At 28.7% G+C, this 22993-nt stretch overlaps 1 protein-coding gene across 1 annotated transcript in view; it reads left to right on the plus strand.

Annotated features, from left to right (window-relative positions):
• The window catches only part of LOC136071796 (major facilitator superfamily domain-containing protein 8-like), a 62050-nt gene extending 40225 nt beyond the window's left edge, over positions 1 to 21825 (plus strand). Inside the window, exons 10-12 of the mRNA XM_065797101.1 lie at positions 3179 to 3276; positions 3736 to 3923; positions 21363 to 21825. Coding sequence (XP_065653173.1) covers positions 3179 to 3276; positions 3736 to 3923; positions 21363 to 21569 — 493 coding nt within the window. The 3' untranslated portion in view covers positions 21570 to 21825. The remainder of the gene's footprint in view (positions 1 to 3178; positions 3277 to 3735; positions 3924 to 21362) is intronic.
• Positions 21826 to 22993: the final 1168 nt, after the last annotated feature.

Genomic DNA, 22993 nt, shown 5'->3' on the forward strand with positions numbered 1-22993 from the left:
AAAAAATATTGCATTACAGTATTTCCACAATGCACTGCAAACTTGGTGCGTTTCCGCCACAACAACTTGTTTTGATATTTTTTTGTTATTGAATAATATAACAATAATATATAATATTGTTATAATATTGAAAATATTATTGGTTGATTATTGGACCAATTTTTTATGGCTGTCTTTATAAAAATTACTCGTAGCAAATTTACCTGCTCATTGTTAAGCCAGTTAAGTTTTCCTATGTTTTAAATAGTAGCACAACAAGTTAAATTTGTGTTTGATAAAGCTTCAACACTCACAGTAAGGTTTTAAAGAGTTGTCCAGTTTATAAATGACATGACAATAAATGACAGTACCATGACAGTTATTTTAATTTTATGAAATACACTTTAAAACAATTGCCATTCTGTCATTTGTTTCAAAAGTTAGACAAAGAAATGACAGGTCCACAATTGTTTAATGGTACGATTGGCATACAGCTTTATAGGTATGAAAAATTATCAGTGCTAAAATTTGACAGTGTTGATTTTGAAATTTTGGAAATTGAGCGCAAAATTTAAGCAAAGATCAGCAGTTCTTGTTTGATATAAGTTCTGCTATTAAATCAGGTAGTTTCTTTTCTTTTAAAATTATGTCCCTGCGTGGTTTCATATCAAAAAAAGTAAATACTTAACAAATGGAGCAAAACATTTATTTGAAGTGATAAAATTGCCAAGTTTCCTACCCACTGATTTGTTGAAAGTAATAGACCCAGTAATTGAGAGAAATGCTTTTTTTGCACATCCAGAAAACTTACTTTTGACAATGATAGTAGTCATAAGGGTTCATATTAGGGAATTTGGTTCTAGAAGAATTGTTCTTGGCAACATTTTAACAAATTAAAGTTATGAACATCCATATTTTTGGACCCAACAATTACAATCAAAACCTTGGTATGATCAAAATAGGATAATAAGAATGTGATGCTAAAACCCTTTTAAGGTAGCAAAATGATCAGCTAATGACCTTCAGAATTGATCCTGATCAAGATTGCATTGGTCAAACTATGGATAGGGCAAGTGTTTTCACTAAATGCATTCGGTTCTCACAATGACTTGATCAAAATTGCTATGATCATGGAATCTATCTTTATGTTTTTACTAAAAGAGATAATTACAAATTAATCAAATAAATATGGATTCATCAAGGGTTCATTATCAGACCAGAACAAAGAAGAATCTGATACAGGGAGTGTCATGTAGCATGCACATATCAGAGTTTTTGCAATGCACCAAGCGTGCTTAGTTCAGCAACAAACAAAGAAGATGAAGACAAAAATAAAGCTGGAACCACTTGGAATCAAAGCTATAAAGAAAGCCAGCTATGAAAAAACTCTTAAAGCATCTGAACATGACTGGCCTGATTTTTTAGAGACAAGCATTCCTGAATTAGTAGCAATTCTTCAACCATGTAAAATGGTTATGGATGCCATGAGTGGCGATGGTTTGGACTTAGCAGGAGGTCCATTAGAATTTTCGTTAGAGGAATTGCGAACGAAAGAAAGTTTTATTTGTGGTTATTGATTGAAGAAATGAAATAGAGATTCTTAAAAGACATCCGATTTTGACTGTACTCAAATTTCTCAACAATCCAGGAGTTCTTGAAGACCCGAAGGTATACCCATTCTTACTCTCATCAAATAGAAAATATTGAAGAAGCGAAAAGACTCTGGCTTAAACATTTTTTCATTTCCATCTAGTAATGATGACAGTGATGATGTCTTATAAGTTGCATCTGAAGCCCAATAGACATTCGAACAAGCTCCAAATGATCCTAAGTTATGTCTTCTTGCTTCCTTAAAATGTTGAACAACTTCAAACTTTGTCCCAAAGCTCTAATACCCACCAAGACAGAAAAAAAAAATCCAATGTGGGACAACAAATCCAAGTTACTGATCCTAATGATTTGACTGCTGAAGATTTCAACAGCTATGTTATGACTGGATTTAAATCAGAAAAATTATGCAAATTAGGACATGTGTTGAAATTAATCAAGCCAAAATCGATTCGACATGAGCAAAAATTCTCAATTTCAAGCAACCATCGTAGTAAAAAATGTGAGTGAATGACAGCTGCAACTTTGAATGACTTAAGTTATTTAAAAAGTTTTTTCAAGAATCAACATTAATTTAATAAATGTTGAAAACTTATGGTTTATCAATATTAATAAAATCTTATAAAACACAAATTTTTTGGAAAATTTCATTTTGTTTCCATAGTATTTTACATTTTAAAAAAATCTTGTTTTATCTCAGCTTTGTACAATATCTCTTCTTGTATGGAATAAAACCCGAGATTCTGAAAGTATAAGTGAGACATTAGTAAAACTGTATTGCAAATTTTACAAATGCACACAAAAATTGTGGCTTTCTGAGACATTTCTGAATTTATGATTAGACTGTTTCATTTTAGAATTTATTTGATGTCTTTTTTCATTTTCATGTATTTTATGAAGCCAAGATACCTAAAGACACTTTTATACTAAAACTATAATCATTGAACCGAAATAAATATAAACTTTTTGGTACTAATCAAATTATTTCTTAAGTTTTTAAGCAAATGTACATTATCATAATCAAATAAATTTGATCATTATAAGTGATAAAGAAATTTTCTTCTAGTATATCTGATCCATAAGTGCTGAGCTGATTGAATAAACGGACAGTCAGATGTATAAACTGACGCATGAGTCCGATGATTATCAATAATCAAAATGTTAAAACTAGCAGAGCTTCATGTTAAAATATTTAAACATTAAAGTTTAAATATTTAAAATTTTTAAATATTTAAACATTTAAATTTTAATTTTTATTTTCTTCTATTTCATCTTTAATAAAATCTCAGTGATACTAATCTCTCTTATTTCATCTTTAATAAAATCTCAGTAACATTAATCTCTCTTATTTCATTGTTAATAAAATCTGAGTGGCACTAATCTCTCTTATTTCATCTTTAATTTTGCCAAGACACCTGCCCTAGTGACAACTTTTAGTAACTATTAGAATTCCTTTAGAAAAAAAATTTTTTTTTTCACTCCACTCTAGTGTATAAGCCATGATTTTATTCTTATTTTAGTTTCATCAAATAATTTTTTTTTTGAATTTTCGTTTTATCACCAAGATTGAAAATTTTTTTTTTTTTTGTAGATTCACTGAAAGAAAAGTTATGATATTTTCCTACTTTTTGATGTTTCTTGGATTTGTTTTTTATTTACCATGGGGTCCAGGAAAACTAAAAATTACTGGTAACATTTTATTAAATAAGCAATTGGATTTTTTAAAGTTTTTAAAAATAATAAATCAGGCTTGGACAAGAATGGCGTGCAATCGCACTCTGTTACTGACCATGCTAATATTTTTTTCTTTACAATTTAACCACGGCTGTTTAACGGCTTGTTGCTATTTTTTTATTTAAGCGAAGTCAGTAGCAAATTTTTTTATTTAAAAGCATTGATAGTCCTGTGTAATGTGGAAGTTTAATATCTCTAACCCTCTTTTTCAGCCATATGTAATATATGTTCATATATGCTTTCTTTCTTGTTTGATTATTATTATGAATGTAATAAAATAAAAGGTTAAAAATTATTTTTTTGTTATATTTGTAATTTTTATAAATACTTTTTCAATTTATATAACTCTATTTAAAAATGAAATTAAATAATATAATTTTAAGACATTTTAAAATACTTTTGCTTTTTTTGCAGATATTAATGCTACTACTATCGACAATGGTGGAGGTGGTTGCCCTAGTAATTACCAATGGTGTCACTACACTCCTCAATTGCCATTTCCACAGCTTGTTACAGGAATAATTTTTATCAACACTGGTTATCCTCTTGGGATTGTAATGGTTAATGTATTATACTCTAAGATTATTGGTCCCTTCCAGCAAGTAAGTTTTATTTATTCAAATTGTGAATGCACAGAAAATATAGAAATTAATAGTGGTGATTTTTGTGTTAACAAAAAAAGTTCATTGATAGCAGCATCATCCTGTAGAATTGATTTAACTTTAATAGTCTTGAGGTGCCCAAATGCCAAAATCTAAATGGCCATTTTTTTTAATTTTAAAATTTAAAAAAATATTTGTATAATTTGTAACTAAAATATGATATATGGGTATACAAAAAGTGTATTATGTACAAAGTTTTAACTGTGTTTACTGAAATCCAAAAGAGCTGACATACATAGTCATAATGTCAGTTTTTTGTTAAAAAATGTTGCAATGCAAAAAAATAGTTACAACTTTACAATTATCTAGCATCATGTCATTCATGTCATCATCTACCATGTATCATCATGTCATTCATGTCATCATCTACCATGATTAGTAGAATGTTTTCAACTTTCAAGTTTTGAAAATGTATAAAGTTTATCAATAAAGTTTTATCTTAAAATTTTATCCATGTAGAAAGGTCCTCCTTAAAATTTTATCCACACAGAAAGGTCACCATTTGCGCAAGCAAATGATGACCTTTCTACATGAATATTAATTCTTAGTAGCGTACACTAAGGATCAGTTTTAGGAGCTTTGTTATTCATGATATATATAAATGACCTATCAGTACTTATAAAAAAAAAAAAAAAAATGTATATGGATGACACTAAAAATAAAAAAATAAAATAGAAAAGTCAAAAGAGAATCGAAAGGACTGATCAATCAGATTTAGACAATGTAATCAAATGGTAAAACAAATGGCTATTAAGCTTCAACATAGACAAGTGAGTAGTAATGTGTTATGGTTTATACAATCCAAATGTAGAGTACAAAGTGAGTTAGGCATACAATTATAAAACAATTAAAATGAAAAATCCATACAGACATGTGCAAATCAAAAGCTAATGCCATATTAGATAAGAAGAACTTTTAGCTATATAGACTTTAAAATGCTAGTTGTAAAATACTTTATCTAACTTTGATCAGATCAAAAAAAAAAAAAAGGAAATAAAAAAGAAACAAAGCTCTGATTCACAAGCTTTGTAAAGCACAATATATAATTTTTTTTTATTAATGAAAACCAATGCTTCCTTTAGTAAAAAAATTCCTTTATTTAGTAATCATAATAAATTTATGCATTTTAACTTGGTTTAAATATATATAAAATACTTTTTAATTTTTCAAGGTGAAGAATCATTCAGGGTAGGTCGTGCCACAGTAAGTAAAGAAACCTGCTTAAACTTACAAAAATGTAAAAATAACATTCAAAAAATAGTTTTATTGAAATGTGATTCATAGAAATATAAAAACCCCAAAAAATAGTTTTATTGAAATGTGATTCATAGAAATATAAAAACCCCAAAAAATAGTTTTATTGAAATGTGATTCATAGAAATACCTAAAAACCCCAAATTTTAATCTGTTACAGTTTTTTTGAAACATTTTACATTTCAAAAGGGCATCATGTATCATATTTTGATTTAATTTTAGCTGACACAGCAGGAAAAAAAAAGCTGATTATGAAAAAATAACAAATGAAATAGTAGGTGTCAACTGGAACAATTATTTGAGAGACTACCCAAAACAATGACTATCAGCAAACAATTGTTTGCTATACAAAAAGAGTTTGCATGGATTAGATGTTATTATCGCTAACAAGTATTCTACACAAAATACCTGAAAGAATAATTAAAAAAAAAAATTTGAAAATTATTAAAAAAAAAATAACATTCAAAACTTACTTATTTTTTCTTAAATCAAGGTAACCACTTCACGGTAGGGGAAGACATACCTCAGGGTAGGGGAAGAATCAAGGTAAGCATAGTAACCAGGAGAAGACATACCTCATGGTAGGGGAAGACACACCTCACGGTAGGGGAAGACACCTCATGATAGGGGAAGACACCTCACGGTAGGGGAAGACATAAGAATATTAAAAATAATCTTTATAGCAATGCCATAAAATATATTGTTCAAGCCGTTTAGCGAAATTAGTATTGTTTAAATTAGTTTAGCGTAATGTCAACTGTCAGTGATGGTTCCGTAATGTTTGTTGCTTGCAAACCATCTGACTTATACACTCATGTGTAATATTAATTTTTTGTTTCAGTTCCGCTTCCAACAAGGCCGCAGTTACTGTTAGAGTTACTAAAAAACAAAGTTGGGAGTTAATAGAAAACAAAGAATATAGTTAAAGAGCAAGGAATAAGTTGACAGAAGACTTGAAAAGTTGTAGGTTGTATTAGTCAAAAAAACATGAAGATTAGAGAGAGTTCCAAAGAGTTGAAGTACAGGGAAAAAAACTAGACAAATAAAAGTTTTTAGAACATGCAGGGACAGAAACAGTAAAAGAATGGTGAATCAAGCGAATATGAGTTTTGGTTAATGGAACAAAAGATTATAACTCCTTTAAGTAGCAACCATGATATCATTGTAGAAAAGAGAAAGAGATGCAACTTTATGATGATGGTAGAGAGCTTGGGAGATAAAGCAGGTTCAACTATGTTTACAATATATTTTTTGAACTTGTCTAGAAGAAAAAGAGCACTATTAGAAGAATCAGCCTAAAAATGACAACAGTATTCCAACAGCCTAAAAATGACAACAGTCAACAGTATTCCATACAAGGGCGAATAAGAGGTAGGGAATGGAATCAGGAAAGGAAATGCAAGCACGATAAAGAGGAGTAAACTTATCAGATGCTAACTTAGCAATTGATTTTATATATGGTTTCCATTGTCCATTGGTCAGTTGTGAACGATAATCCAAAAAGGTGTAAAGAAGAGGGCTTAGTGAGAAGGGGAGCCATTTATCAATATAGGAATGTCAACAGTATTGCGATAGTTATTTGCAGTAAATAACTGAGTTTAGTTGGAAAATTTGAAAGCCACTGTGAGCCCCAATCGGTTACAGAAGTGAGATCAGATTCAAAATAGTCTGCCTGTTATAAGCAATCAAAAAGAAGACTTTTTGTCAAGACAGGAGTATTAAGTTGATTTGTCAGCGAGTAGAACCACTTTATATGTAAAGTTGCAAGTGTAGATAAGAAACAAAACAGGACCAAGGATAGAAACTTGAAGTTACTGTAATCAAAGAAGAGTGTTAACCTTGGAGGATGACTTAAGTAAAGCGGTTAGAAAGAAAAGGTTTGATAATCTCAAAAACTTTCCCAGATACACCTTATGAAGCAAGCTTATGTAGAAGACCAGCATGCCACCTTTTATCAAATGCTTTAGGTATATCAATCGTAAAGTGAGAAGATCAAAAACCATATTGATTGTCTAACAGTAAGTTATTTATTAGATAGTTAGAGGGGTCAGAACATTCACCAGAGTTTTTAAAAATTGAAACAAAGATGCCATTTTCTTGCAGGCAAAAAATAAGGTTCAGTCAAGCTCTAATTAAATAGTTTAGAAAGAATTGACAAGAGTTCTGGAGAACACTTTTGTAAGACTATGACAGGAATGTTGTCTGGACAAGAAGAGTTTAATTGATATAAGAATTTAGCAACAGAAGTTAGAACAAGAGCTTTCTTTAAAGAAGCTAGAGTGATTTGAATGTCTAACAATGGGCTAGTGTGTATAACTGAAATGGAAGGAAGAGTATGGCCATAAGATTCAAGAGTCAAGTTAAAAGAAAAGTTCTTTGCATATAGTTCTGCCTTGTCTTTGGGAGAGGTAATAAGATCAGCCCCATGAATTAGAGAATTTTAGACCTAACTTTCTTGAAGAACTGTTAAAAATTTTCTGATAGCTTCTTGAGCCTAACTTCTGAGATAAAATGCAAGTTATAGTGAACTGGAAATAATGGAGCTTAGCATCAGACAGTGCCTTTCTGCATCGGTTTTTTGCAATAATAAATAGGTGTTTATTCACAAGTAAATTGTTCTTTTAAAAAAGATCAAAAAAACGATTACAATTAGGTAAAGCAGTTTCATGAAGGTGAAAACCATGGAGTAAAATGAGGCTTGACTCATTCCTGTCTGCATCCAGGAGGTTACCTAGGAGGCACATTTATCAGCTGAGAGAGAAAAGACACCAACCCAAGGACTGTCACGAAGAAAATTACAGAAAAAATCCCAGTCAGCTTTAGGGTAGTAGTAGTACTATGATGATAGGGCGAGAAAAAGTATTTGAAGAGATGAAAGATTTATAGAGATCATAAAAAAAGAAAGGGCATGGACATTTTGATCAGAAATTATATCTAAAATAGTGTAGTCTTGAGAAGAAAGAGAACAAAGAGAAAGGTAAATGAGTGAAGAAGTGCGGAAGCTCATAAAAGAATGATCAAAGGATTCAAACCAAATTTCATGACAAATAGGTGAATTGGTATGTATGTGTACTCTCAAGCCAAGCATGCCACTATTGGAGTTTTTGCAAATCAAAAGATAGTACCCATTAACACTAAGATCTGAAGAAGGAACAGTCGAATTTATAATAGTTTCAAAGAGCAATCAAATCTGGTGAAATTTGAAAGAGATGAGATTCAACTGATAGAAGGTTTCTTCGCAGACCATTAATTTTTGTAAAAGATATATTAAAACAGTTCGGTGGTGGGGATGGTTTTTAATTTTTGATATTTTTATTACTTTTGGCAAGATTCGAGTTTAAAGTGAACTTGACTTATTTATAGTGTCCCAAGCACTTAGATGTATAGTAATTTATTTTTATTTTTTTAGTAGTATCATCAGCAAACAATCCCACCATAGATGTGAGAATATCTGGAAGATCATTAATGTAAATTAAAAAGAGTGTAGGGGCAAGGATTGAACCTTGAGAAACCCCTGAAGTTACAGGATATGAAAAAGTATGCTGTCCATCGAAGAAGAAGAGTCCATCGAGGATAACTTTTACAATACGATTGGAAAGAAAGGATTCAATAATCTTAAAGATGTTACCAGATACATCTTAAGAAGAAAGCTTATGGAGAAGACCAGCATGCCAAACTTTATCAAAAGCTTTAGAAATGTAAAGAGCGTTGGCCTTAACCTAGAGGTTAAGGCCAACGCTCTTTACATTTCTATTGCTCATTTCAACGCTCTTTGCACCTCTATCTAATGCACAATAAAACTTATTGGTTATTACTGTTAGCAAATCAGCTGTAGAACAAGAAGATCAAAATCCATATTGATGTTCAGAAAGTAAGTTATAGATCAAGATGAGAGATTATGTGTTTGTTAATTAAAGATTCAAAAACCTTGCTTATGATAGGAAGAAGACTAATGGGACAGTAGTTAAATGAGCCAGATTGCTCTCCAGAATTTTTGAATATAGGGATAACAGATGCTGCTTTCCAGCAGGCTGGAAAACAAGACTCCTAAGAATAGCGGGCTTTGGTGTTAGACAAAACCTTTTTACAGTTGTTTCTAGCAATAGTAAACAACCATCTGTTTTCTGGAGAATTGTTTTGCTGATAGATATGGAAGTAACAGTTTCGATTGGAAATTGCAGCACAATGTGAGGAAAACCATGGAGAAGAGTGAGGCTTGACCTGTAATCGTTGAGAGGGAACAAAAATTCCATGCCAGTCTGAATCCACGAAGTTATGTAAGAAGCACATTTGTCAGCTTTAAGGTTGTTATAAGAGGTACAATGATAGGGGGTACGATGATAAAGATATGATGATAGGTACAGTGGTAGAGAGATCAAACCGTGATCAGAAGCACCTAGGTGTGAATTTGGTTATCTTAATTCTGCTAAACCTAAAGTCATATCTTTAGGACATGAAAATGTGCACCAAAAGCATTAACAGGGACACCATTCATGTGCAACATGGCTCTGTTAATACTTTAATATTTAACACCTGTTGATGAAATCAATAACACAAATCAAAAGATCTCAGCCTTTCTGAGAGCTACCGCAGAGTTTGGGAAACTTTACCATCAGCCGGCCTCAAAACCATTGAGGATACAGCACTAAAACTGAGTTTTAGTGCTGTATCCTCATTAGTATATAACATGAAGAGTTGCATAGCCACTATTAAAGGAGCAAGCAAAAATCTATTAGTAGAGTTAAGAAGATCTAGTATTCATTATCCTAGCCAGGAAACATAGGTAGCATAGGTTTACATCTATACCAGCCTAATAGATGACTTAAAAATTTAGTTTTAAAGTCAAACAGATAAATTTGAAATTTCTCATGTTTTCAAAATAGACAAATCCTACGCTCAGAAATGTGTTGATGCTTGTCTGTAAAGGAATAGAAGTAGATTTTTTGGAATTGAATCAATGTGTTGTTCATACTGCAACTCAATTTTTTTGAGTTGCAGGATGATCAACATTTTTCAGTTTATTAGAAAAAGGTAAAGATAATTTAATTTAACTCAGCATATATTTTGCACTATATGTGCATAAAGAATGTTTTAATCTCGCATTGGTGCATTTACTTTTTAGATGCTTTTAGCAAGGGTTTGCAAAATATATGAAAGTTTTGCTTTACTAGATAAAAAACAAAAAATCATTCTTGGTATTGTTAGATATCTTAAGTTTACTGGTGTTGCTTTCCTAAATTTTCAGTGCAATAACCATCTGAGACAGTTTTGGTTATTTTCCTAAATATTTGAAAATAAATTTCTGATCTGTACTAAGATCATTATAGTTAATAGTTGTTAAATTGAAATTAAGAGTTCGAACAATTCTTAACTAGCAACTGTTTACATGCTACCATATTTCTGATTGGTCTAGAAAATGCATGCAGACCTGACGTAGTTCCTAGTCCATATTTTATTATAAATGATGTAGTGCAATAAAGCATACACGTCATTGTAATGTTTTTTTTTTTAATTTTGTTCAAGAAACTTAATTTTTCCTCAATTCAACCAGCTTTAACATTGTGGCCATCACATCAAACTTCAACTAGGTTGTCTATTGGTATATTTTTCAATAATCCAATAGAAAATAATCAGCGAAGAAATTTCAATGGAAGTACTAAATTTGAGGAAATAAATTTGGCAGAGGATGTCCAAGATATGAGGGATCAAGTTCCTTTTGTATTATCATTAAATTTTTTTTCATTCATCAAAATAAAGATCTTTTGATACTTGATGTGTTTGTGCTTTTGATACTTGATGTAGTTGATGTAGCTGTCAGACTCTGGCACAGGCCAGTACTAATAGTGATGAAATTTGTCCTGAAATGACCTCGTGGACTAATTTTTTTATTGAAAGTTTGTCGACAATTAAAATACAATAGCCATAAGGCATAAATTTCATTTATCCAGAAACTGCTACTTCTTTACAGGTACTTTGTAAAGTTTGTCTCAATAGCACGCTGACGTCTGTTGATTTTCAAAAGAATTTAGCAAATTTTAATGCTTGACGTGTTATGCCCAGATGATCCGTAAGACACGAGCATGAATTAGAACTGGTATAGACACTTTACTCTAAATTTGTTTGACTTTGGCTGTTATTTTTGTTGGTTATGGTTATTTTTTTTGAAATAGTTTGATCTTTTGCTTTGCTTGAATGCTTTTAAATCATATGTATATGATTTTATATGTATAAAATATTATATATATAAAAAATAAAATCATGTCATGTCACATGCCATAGCATCTTCATAATTAGGTAGCTCTGTATCAGACAAGTCCACTGGTGTTTAATTCACTGGTTCACCGAATACTTAATACATTGTCAATGTCTGTCAGGTGTTTGTCTCTACACCTGTGCAACTGAACAAAATACTAAAAAAATAATTTCTATTATTGCATTATATAAAAATAACATTTTTAACAATTTTTTTAACTTTTTTTAATAGTTAATTTTTTTTTTTAACAATTAAAAAAAAAATTAATTAATAAGCTATATCAATTTCAATTCACGCAGTATTGCCCGGCCGCCTGCTATATATTAACAACATACACAAATATTAAAGCATGGATATCTGAAAGTACTCTAGTAGCATAGAGTCAAACAAATATTAAAACATTAATATCTGAGAGTACTCATAGATAGATAAACATAGTCAAAATATTAACTAAATTTAGGCAAACTAAGTATTAAAATTATTTTATTAATAAATTCTGTTAAGGGGTAATCCATAAATAATTTGTTTTTTGTGTTTAAACTATTATTATTGTTTAGTTATAGTTATATTTATTTGTTGTTTATAATTTTTAAAGTTTCTCAGAATAATTGCATTAATCGCATATAAATTGATTGATATAGCCGTAGTTGCAGTGTAGTTCTGTTCATCGACTGACTAAAGTCATGGGCTTAAATAGGTATAGGGGAATTAGAGTGAACATTTTTTTTGCACTCCTATAGTTCGATATAAAGTTGTATAAGTTAACAGTGACTAAATGTACAAATAACCATTGAAGATCTTTAATTTTTGATCAATATATAATTTATATAACTTCTTTAGCAATAAGTTAGTGTTGCTGTGCAGTTTAAATTAACATTATAATATTTGATGTCAAAATTTTCAAATTAAGTTAGAATAGCTGCAGTTGAGTGTACATTCATCAAGCAAGAGGTTTTTCTAGATTTGAAATAAAAAAAAAATTTTGCGGCACAAAATTGAAAACAAGCCCCTCCCTCTGTAACAAATTATCACAAAATCACTAACCCCTGCCTCCCCCCTCCCCCCAATTGCATGATAAAATTTGTAGATGACTCCTTGCTTTTCTTAAGTTATGGTACAGAAACAAAAAGTTTGTTATTTATTTTTATGTTGATAAAAATTTAAAATTTATTTGATAAATTAAGATAATAATTATTTTTATAATTTTATTATTATTTATATAATTTTATTAATTATTTGTGAAAAGTTATAAATTTTTAGATATTAACAAATATTTGTACAATGAGGCTAAAAGGTTTAACAAATTCCATTATTTTATTCATATATTTTTAATTATATTCAGAATTTTTTAATAAAAAATGGCAGCCATTATGTATTTAAAAAATATTAAACTTTATCATTTTATTTATAAAATTAGAGCCTAGTTAATAAATGCTCAAAAGCATCAAATTCACTATGTTTTTTTACAATTTTGAATTTTGGGCACCTCAAGATTAACTTTAAACCTCATAATTTTTTTTTGTGTAGCCAAGGCAAACTGCAAGTAAACTTTTTTAAGCTCTTAGACTTAGATGCTTATGATTATGAAATGAACCTGAATCTGTTAACTATCTTTTTGCATTTTCGTGTTTTACCTGAATTCTGTGCTTGCATTTTTAAAAATATTTTTTAGTTAAATTTGATAATTTAAATTGTTGTTTTTATTTATTTTTGAAATTAAGTCAGAAAAAATTTTTAATAATTTGTTTTTTAGCAGTTGATAAAACTTTAATTAAAAATCTTATTAAAATTTCAAAAAGATATATATAATTTTAAAATATGAGGAAATATAATATAGAAGAAGAAACATAATAAAGAATTTTTTTGTTTCATTTTTAGAATTATTAAAAAATATATATTTTAAGGCTTTGTAATATTTTTTAAAACAAACGACCACATTTTTTACCTACCACATTTTTTACCACATTTTTTTCAGACCTGTAATTATGTTAATTATATTTTATATTTAAATATAATTATGTTTATTAGGCTATTATTTTGAATTGCAAAAATGAATCCTCTTTTGCAAATTTTAAATGTTTTATAGTCAGATCATGAATGTGCTGATATTATCATTTTTTTGTTACAGTGAAAATGAAAATATGATTTTCAATGTTGCAAATAAAAGATATTAAATATCGAAAAGTGGTGATAAAAAAGTAAAATAATCATCTTCATTATTTTAATCTTTTGTATGCACTTGCCCCCTTTGACATTTTTCATAATATCATTTTTTCAACACATGATGCTGAGCATCTTTCTTTAAATAAAGATTTTTCATGTTATCTATGACACATTTTCTCAAAGTTTTTCTTACCTTACCCTTTACCTGCTGATTAATCTACCAATTAAGTATAAAACTTGCCTCTTCTATAACAAACATGTCTCTTCTTCATTATCTAGAGTTTTTTTTGAAGATAGTCTGCTGTGTAGTTGTTGGGTAATGAGAATTAATGAAAATAATACAACTCTAAAAAAAATTTAATAAATTTTTATTTTGTCTGATAATTCTTTTATAGCAAAGTTTTAAACCAGAGAGTATCATATTTTAATTAAGATAATTGCTTTGTAAAAGTTATTTCACGTTCATTTTGTAGCAGGACAGAATTAAATGCTGCATGAATGAAATAAAACAACATTAAATGTGGGTGTTTGTCATTTATTCCGCTCAAATTTGTGAAATCTTTCAAATGTGCCAGATTTTATAGTTATTTATTCACCAACTACAGCCAACTACAGCTTTTTGTTAAAAGTGGAATTGTGCTGTTGTTTTTTTTTTTTGCATCATATCATTGAATATTACTTCTTTTTTAATGTAAAAAATTATTTTTTTCTGGGTCGGCTTTGTAAGTTATACATATTATTGAAAAAACAATGTTATTTAAAATCATATGATCATAAAATCATATAAGATTTAGTTAAATGGTTCTTAATTTTTTTTTTTTTTTTCAACATTAGCTTCATTAATTATAAGTTGAATTATAAAGTTATAAGAAAAAATCAGTACAATATAACACCATTAAAAAACCATACAGTATATAAATAAAATACTTGTTCTTGTACTTTGTTCTTGCACAAAAAAATTGCATTAACATGAAGTGCAAAAACACACAATATTGTTTTTTTGTTGTTTTTTTTTTACTTTTATGAATTCATTATTATTATTTTTGAATCAGCCAATTGAATCAATAGTTTAATCAGTTTTTACAGTTTAATTAGTTTTTAATTAGTTTTCCAAAAACCCTGAGCTGCACCCATCAAAAATAAAATGCAAGTTAATTTACTGTGGTGCAAATCACTTTGTGAAGTGCTACTTTTGATGGCTGTAAATTTTTGCTTCTCCTTTTTTTACTTTTCCTAACGCTATGAGTGTTGTATAATTTATTTATTTTATTTATATATTTATTAGAACTAAAAATATATGTTCTAAAGGAGACATAGGTCCATATACATGTGGACATGAAAAGTGTGCCTCTTAAAAATTTATCACAGAAACATTACAGTAACAAAATAAACAGATATTTAAAACATTATTTATAATTAAACAGAATTTATTAAAAGCAGAAAAACTAATTTTATTTTAAAAAGTAGAAGTGTTTTTGTATATACAGCATCCCAAGATTCGTTAATTTCCTGAAACTATTGAACATTGAAAAACTATATTTAGAAAAATATATTTTTTCAAAAAATATATTCTCAAAAATACAGTTAGAAAGACTATATTTTCGAAAGTCTAAGCGACTAAGTGTTGTTTGCATATTTTATAAAAATGATCATGAGTTACCATGTTGTTGTCAATCACAAAAAACATTTAACTTTTAGTACAAACAAGATAACAAAAAATTTTAAAATGTTACTAAGTTATGTTTAAGACACCGAGTCCAAACCTAGCAACCTGTAACCTAGCAACTGTAGATGATCATAATAAGATTTATAAGGTTGCTTAAGCAAGCTTATATAGCACATGCAATGTCCTCACCATATGATTTGTTACTTTTACTTTTGTCATGAACAATACATTTGAAACATTATTTTAAAAATTTTATTTGTACAATGAAAATGTATTATTGTTATCATTGCAAGTTATTGTGAACACATATTTGTATTTGCTTGTATATACACTTTTTTGTAAGCTGGCTAAAATTTACCACTTGCCTAGCTTGTTAGTTTGCAAGTCAAGACATTTCTCATGCTATTTGACATTTTTTACTTAAAATTAATTTGTTAATTAAGAAACAATTTTATGTATCCAAAACATTACACTTTTGTGATGCCTTTTTTCAAAAAAAAAGCTGTTAGTCGTTTTTCAAAAAAAAAAGTTTGGCATTTTGCTAGCAGAGTGGACTAAAAACCAATGACATAAGAAATAATTTGTCATAATAAAATATTTTACAATTAACATGTCCTTTAAACATAATTTTAGCAAGAAATATCTTTGGCAACCTTTATGAAAGGAAATTCAATTTTGAATTGCTTTAGCAAACTCTTCAAGCTTAAACCTGCAACTGTTACATAAAGTATTTTTATTGCACTTTTTAAAGATTTTCTTTATTATCTTAGCAAACATTTGCAAATCATGTGTCACCATTCATCTTAGAATTAAATTAGACAAAAAGTTTTTTCGCAATTTAAACTTTTAAAATAATTTTAAAATTATCTGTATATAAGCAAATTCCAAACCAATTCTGAGCCTGGTCAAATAAACAAGGAAATAAGTAGACAAGGAGATATAAATTTTGGGTTTCCGCAGTGCTCTGTGGTAAAATTGTTATGACTTTTCTGAATATCTTAAGTACGAAAATGCATTCTCAAAGTTTTAATAGACTCCTGAGACTTTGTATTCTGAGAAAAAATTGGGACTCCAAAATCCCTATCCCTAGTGTATAATTAAAAGTATAAAATAAAAAACAAAAATATAAAAAAACAAAAATTTGCAATTTAAATATATTAAATGTATACATAGTTTAAAGTTTATCATTAAAAATATTAAACATTGCGTTTGTATATTTAGCATTTTATATTTGGCATTTGCATATTTAATCTGGAGTTTGCATATTTTATCTGGTTTTTGTTGTTGTTGTTGTTGTTTTTTAATAAACAAAAAAAATGTTTTTTGTTTTACTTCTTTTAATGAACAAAAAAGATGGTTTAAGGAAGACTGCTTGTGCAGTTGGTTTGATAAAAAAAATTAAATACTTGAAACTTTTAGTAAAAATACAACAGTTTTTTGAAAAAACAGTCAAGGTGCATATTTGAGCTGTATAATTTAGAGTTTTATTTCTAACCAGATGTTATTTATTTATAATGAATACATAAAAAAAATTTTTTGTTATAAAAAGTCATTCACCATTCTTAATGTTATTGCAACAAAAAAAAAAGATTTTTTTTCAACAGAAAAACAGATTTTTTTCCACAGGTTAACTTGAGATTTGTTAGAAAATACAAATTGAGTTGAGATTTTCAAAATAATAGAAAAAAAAATTGAAAATTGCAGAATAGTAGAATCTTTGCTCTAATTAAAGAAATAAATTTTTTTAAATGCACATAATGCTAGTCTTCTAATATCATTTATAAATGAAAAAAACATCTTTTTGAGCAAATATTAAGAGATGTTAATTCTTAAACACCCCCTCTTAAAACCACCTTAACCCCTCTTTTTATCACCCTTTATTATTTTTGTTCCAATATTTTTTCGAAACTGTGATGATGGATGATGAATGCTAGGTCTTCTTTGCTTTACTCCTGGATTTTTGTTTGTCCCTCCTAAAAATGCTCCTTATGTGACCTTATGTGACCTTGTGTGCATTGTCACATAAAGAGCATTTTATTACAACTTTGGATTGTATTGGCAGGAATGCATAGTTTATTATTTAAAGTGCAATCTATAATTCAGTCAAGTTCTCTGTTAATTTAAAACATGAAAAAAACTACTTAAAAATGTTTAACAAAAAATCATCATTACCACCTAACTGTTTTAATCTGTCATTTACTAATATTGTTGTCTTGTAATTTTTCATTCGTTAAACTTTACTTGTTGCAAAATTCACTGGATCTACTTGCTCTTTGTGAGACTAACTTAAATTTATCTGTTTTATCTTCTAACTAAATTTGGTTGTTCTATCTTCTGATTGTTGATGGCCTGAGCCGTGGCAAGGTTTCCCAACACACCCCAGTTGAGAGGGTCCAGCAAGGGGTTTCATCTTCTCATTTTGATTCAATTGATTGTTAATGACTATTATTCTTAGAATTGCATAAACTCCAATAATTACTTGCTGTTTATTGCTACTGGTGGTTCATAAAAAAAAAGGATTTTGAAATTTGCAACTCTAGTGATTTCATTTAAAGCTGCTTCCTGATCGCAAAGGATCAGAAGAGTCCCAAATATTATTTAAAAAAATGTGTTTTTAAATTTTGTCTTGTTGGGCCTCAAAAGAAGCAAAATTGTATAAGAAATTGTAAAATAATCATCATTGTTTTTGCATATTTTTTGTATTAGATTTTATTGCATAAAAATTGAGAGCAGGGTGTAGTTTATTGATATTGTTTAATTTCATTTTTTTTTCTTAATTTTTTACTTATGTACAAAATATTTCACATGAAATCACTGGAGTTGCAACTTTTTTTTAAGACCCATCCTATTATTTATATACCAAATTATCTACTTGTTATGAAATCAGGCTTGAATCATCTGGCTAATATTTGCTTTTTCTTAACACTTGCCACTTTTCTTTTTGTTCTTTGTTGTTCTTCTTTTGGTTGCACTCGATGTTGTTGTTGATAGTAGCACTGGTTCTGTTTGCACTGAAACAATTTTTTGTCTTTCTCAATTAATAAAATAGTTTTACTTTGTACCTTGTTTTCTAGACAATACTGAACACCTTTTCTGCTTGATTTGTGTTTTGAAAAAAAAAAAGGAGAAACTGAGCACAAAGCATGCTTTTACCATGCTTTGTGCTCAGTTTCTCCTTTTTTTGTATTAGGTGGTTCAGATTTGGTTATGATTTCACTAAATAATATTTTATGTCTTGTGTCTTTCTACTGAAAATTGTATCTCCTAAATAATCTTCTGGGCTCTATTATGCATTGAAGCTTTTATTTCTTGTTGGAAATTAAGCCTTTTTCCTTTTTGTGAAGCAGGTACTTCTAATTGTAATTATTTCTATTATCTTTTTCACAAAAACGACTCTCTCGAGAACAAGTTACTTTTTATCATTGCAAGAAATCCATGTAAAAAGGTATTTCATACTTTGAAATCTTGTATTTTACTTAAGAAGAACAGTTTCATTAGCAAAGGTACTCAGATCATATCTCATACAAAGATTTAATCTTTTTTATTCTTTTTCCCAGGATATTGCAAAACTATTTGCAAAAAACTTTATCTTTAATTGATCTCTTAAATCTAATGACTTTCTTTCATCTTAGTAAAGCAGGCAATCCATTTTTAAAACAATCACTTTTGCTTTAATTTACCTACCATTACTAATTTACCTACCATTATTAATTTACCTACCATTACTAAGGTATTTTCTTACTTAAACTCTTACTGTTTCTCGATAACCTTGCATCGTATTAAGTATCTTGGAAAGTTTTTTCAGTTATACACTCTTCTTTATTTTTCAGTTATACACTCTTCTTTATTTTTCAGTTATACACTCTTCTTTATTTTTCAGTTATACACTCTTCTTTATTTTTCAGTTATACACTCTTCTTTATTTTTCAGTTATACACTCTTCTTTATTTTTCAGTTATACACTCTTCTTTATTTTTCAGTTATACACTCTTCTTTATTTTTCAGTTATACACTCTTCTTTATTTTTCAGTTATACACTCTTCTTTATTTTTCAGTTATACACTCTTCTTTATTTTTCAGTTATACACTCTTCTTTATTTTTCAGTTATACACTCTTCTTTATTTTTCAGTTATACACTCTTCTTTATTTTTCAGTTATACACTCTTCTTTATTTTTCAGTTATACACTCTTCTTTATTTTTCAGTTATACACTCTTCTTTATTTTTCAGTTATACACTCTTCTTTATTTTTCAGTTATACACTCTTCTTTATTTCCAACAACATGTAAAGTATCACAAGGATCAAGTTTTTTATCTATATTGATGATCTTTTGATAATTTTACCATTTTTATTTTGTTTAAAACATGCACACCATTTTAAACAAAAGAAACCCAGGTTTTCTCTGTAAATAAACATTGCAATATTATTATATTTCAATTTTGATGCACCCTCTTCCTGATTTCCCTACTTTATGTCATTTTGAACTATCTTTTAATACTGACCTTTCATGGAAACTGTATATCATATCTATTGCATATACAGTTTAGGATGTTACCATTTACTAAGACTGTCTCAGATTTCATTTTTTGTTCCCAATTTCATTCTCCACCACAATAGATCCATCAATGGAATTTATAAAATCTAGAATCAGTTTTTATGGAAGTTTGTTGTCATATTTTGGCTGGCTCTTCTTATAATGCCTTTTCTTTTTAAGACAAAGTTCAAAAAATATTTTGTTTCTGTTCGATTGTCATGTTGCATTTCTTTCTCTTTTTCAAAAGCTGTAACATGATTGCAGGTTAAGCAAGACATCATCTCCATTAACCAAAACTCAGTTTGTGTGAGTCATCATTTAACAAAATTGCATCTTCTTACTGTAACTGTTTTTTTATGCTCAAAAAAATTTTATTTATCTAGTTTTTTTCCTTGCACATCAACACTTGAAAATTATTTGTTTTTCTTGCACATCAACACTTTAGAAATATTTTTTGTCCTTGCACATCAACATTTTAGAAATATTTATTTGTTTTCCTTGCAATTCAACTCTTTGGAAATATTTATTTATTTTCTTTGCACATCAACACTTTGGAAATATTTGTTTTTCTTCCACATCAACACTTAGGAGATTGTTATCTTGCCATGTTTTTTTTGTTTGTTTTCTGTCAATTGTTTTCATGCTCTTTAACTCTTAAATTTGGTTTCATTCCCAACCTCCAAACAGTTCCCAAACTCCCAACTTTATTTGTGCATGATTACAACTCTGTTGGGTTTACAATTTGTTTAATGTAGGCATAAAATAACTTAAGTTTGGTAAATAAATGTTATAAAACATATATTAAGTTTGGTAAATAAATGTTATAAAACATTTATTTTCTAAATTACTAATTGTAAAAAATACTTTTTTTTTGTTTCCATTACTGTTTAGTAAACGATACAACAAGCATAAGTTGTTTAAGTGAACTGAGTTTCAAAAAAATTGACCTTGTGAACTGAGTGAACTGAGCTTTAAGTGAACTAAGTTTTGGAAGATAAAATGTTTCAGAATAACAATGTTTATTTATGATAAGTGTATTTTAATTTTGTGTAACGGTGGTTCTATACACAAAAAATTGTTAATTTTATGCATTGATTAAAATTTTGTGATTGTATAACTGAGCAACTATAAACAAGTAATTATGTAAATGTCTGAGCAGCATCATCACGAGCAGCATCATCAAGCATGTGTATACTATATGTATGCATATTAACAACTATAAGCATGTTCTATGTATGTACCAAATTTTTATTCAGTTAAAAAAAAAAAAAATAGAATTCAAGTTAAAAGAAACTTTCTTTAAAATATTTGGATAAGAAAATGAGTTTTTATCATTAAAAGCACTAAAACATTTTTTTGTTTTCGAAAAGTTTTGAGAAAAAATTTTATAGGTTATATAATTCCAGATTGTCTACAACATTGTTTTTTCAGATTGACTGCAACAATGTTTTTCAGATTAACTGCAACAATATTAGTATTTGTTAATATTTTGATTTAATTTTTTTTAGGGCCGTTATATGGCTTGGTTAACTGGGATAGGATCTCTTGCTCGAGTTGCAGGGCCTTTGTATATTACAGCTATATATAAGCATTTTGGTTTGCGATGGTCGGCAACATCCATTATAATTATAATATTTGCCACTATAGTGACAATCAGTCTTAGTTGGAGGCGGCTGGTTCCTTATGCACCGGGACGTAAAATAATCGCCTGTTAATATTTTATTTTTAATCAACATTTTTTTATAATTTCCCAGTGGGCCCGGGACCGAAAAAAGACGTTTTTTGAACGTTCAAAAGTCGCTTAAAAGACGTGTTTTTTACGTCTTGTGTCCACTGAGTTAGTATTATGTTTTATACTTTATAAAGTTTATTGTTTTCCTAAACTGTTTTTATATGTTTATTAAAATGTTTTTGTATAGCAATAATATATATTCTGTTTTATTTATAGATTTATATATTCTTTTTTTATTATTTAATTATTTTCTTTTGATTAGAATTAATTGCCTATTAAATTATTAAATATTAGTGGAGGTAAAGAGTGGCGTATGTTAGGTTGATAAATATTAATGGCGGTAACGACTAACGTATGTTAGATTGTTATAATAATAGTGGAGATAATGACCCAGCCGGCATTTGGTCCTGAAAAGACATCTTTTGAACGTTCGTAAGACGTCTTTTTAGGACCAAATGCCGGTTGGGGAGTGGCGTTTGTTAGGTTGTTAAATATTAGCGACGGTAACGATTGGCGTATGTTAGACTGTTAAATATTAATGGTGGTAACGAGTGGTGTATATTAGATTGTTAAATATTAGTGAAGGTAAGAAGTGGCATATGTTAGGTTGTTCATAATACATAGTAGAGTTGCTTTTTGATTAGAATTAGTTTTAATTAGAATTAATTGCCTGTTAAATTGTTTAATATTAGTGGCGGTAAAGAGTGTCGTGTGACTTATGTTAAGTTATTGATAATACGTAGTTGAAGTGTTTTTTGATTAGAATTAATTGCTTATTAAATTGTTAAATATTAGTGGCGGTAAGGAGTGGCGTATGTTAGGTTGTTAAATATCAGTAATGGTAACGAGTGGCTTATGCTATTGTTTAATATCAGTGGCGGTAGGGAGTGGCTTATGTTAGGTTGTTCATAATACATAACCAGTGGACACTAATTTGAATTAAAACTTTCATATTTATGATATTCATCATATTTATGATAAAAATTTAAAATGATAATGGGTTGTATTTAATGGGGTAATAAAATACAATATTTAAAGAGAATTCTGACATCGTGTGGTTTCAAAAATTTTTTGGATATACGTAAAATATATAGGTAAAATAAATAATGTGGATATTAATTATTTCAAGTTACCATAATAATAGTTTTTAATTGCTATATTCATTACTTTTATTGGCTGAATTAATTATATTTAATTGCCAAAAAGTTTTATCGAGTAAATAAAAGTTAATTAGAGTTAGTTGGTTAGAGTTCTGGCTTAGAACCCAGAGGTCCGAGGTTCGACGCCGGCCCTAGCCCAATAAGTGACATAGGTAAGGAAGGAGGCGTGAACTTTTAGTTAAATGCTCTATATAACCCATAACCCCTAACCCTGACTTCTAGTTAAATGCTCTCCCGTGTTGCTCCG

The sequence above is a fragment of the Hydra vulgaris genome, chromosome 05 (genome assembly GCF_038396675.1).
Source record: "Hydra vulgaris chromosome 05, alternate assembly HydraT2T_AEP".
NCBI classification, from domain to species: domain Eukaryota; kingdom Metazoa; phylum Cnidaria; class Hydrozoa; order Anthoathecata; family Hydridae; genus Hydra; species Hydra vulgaris.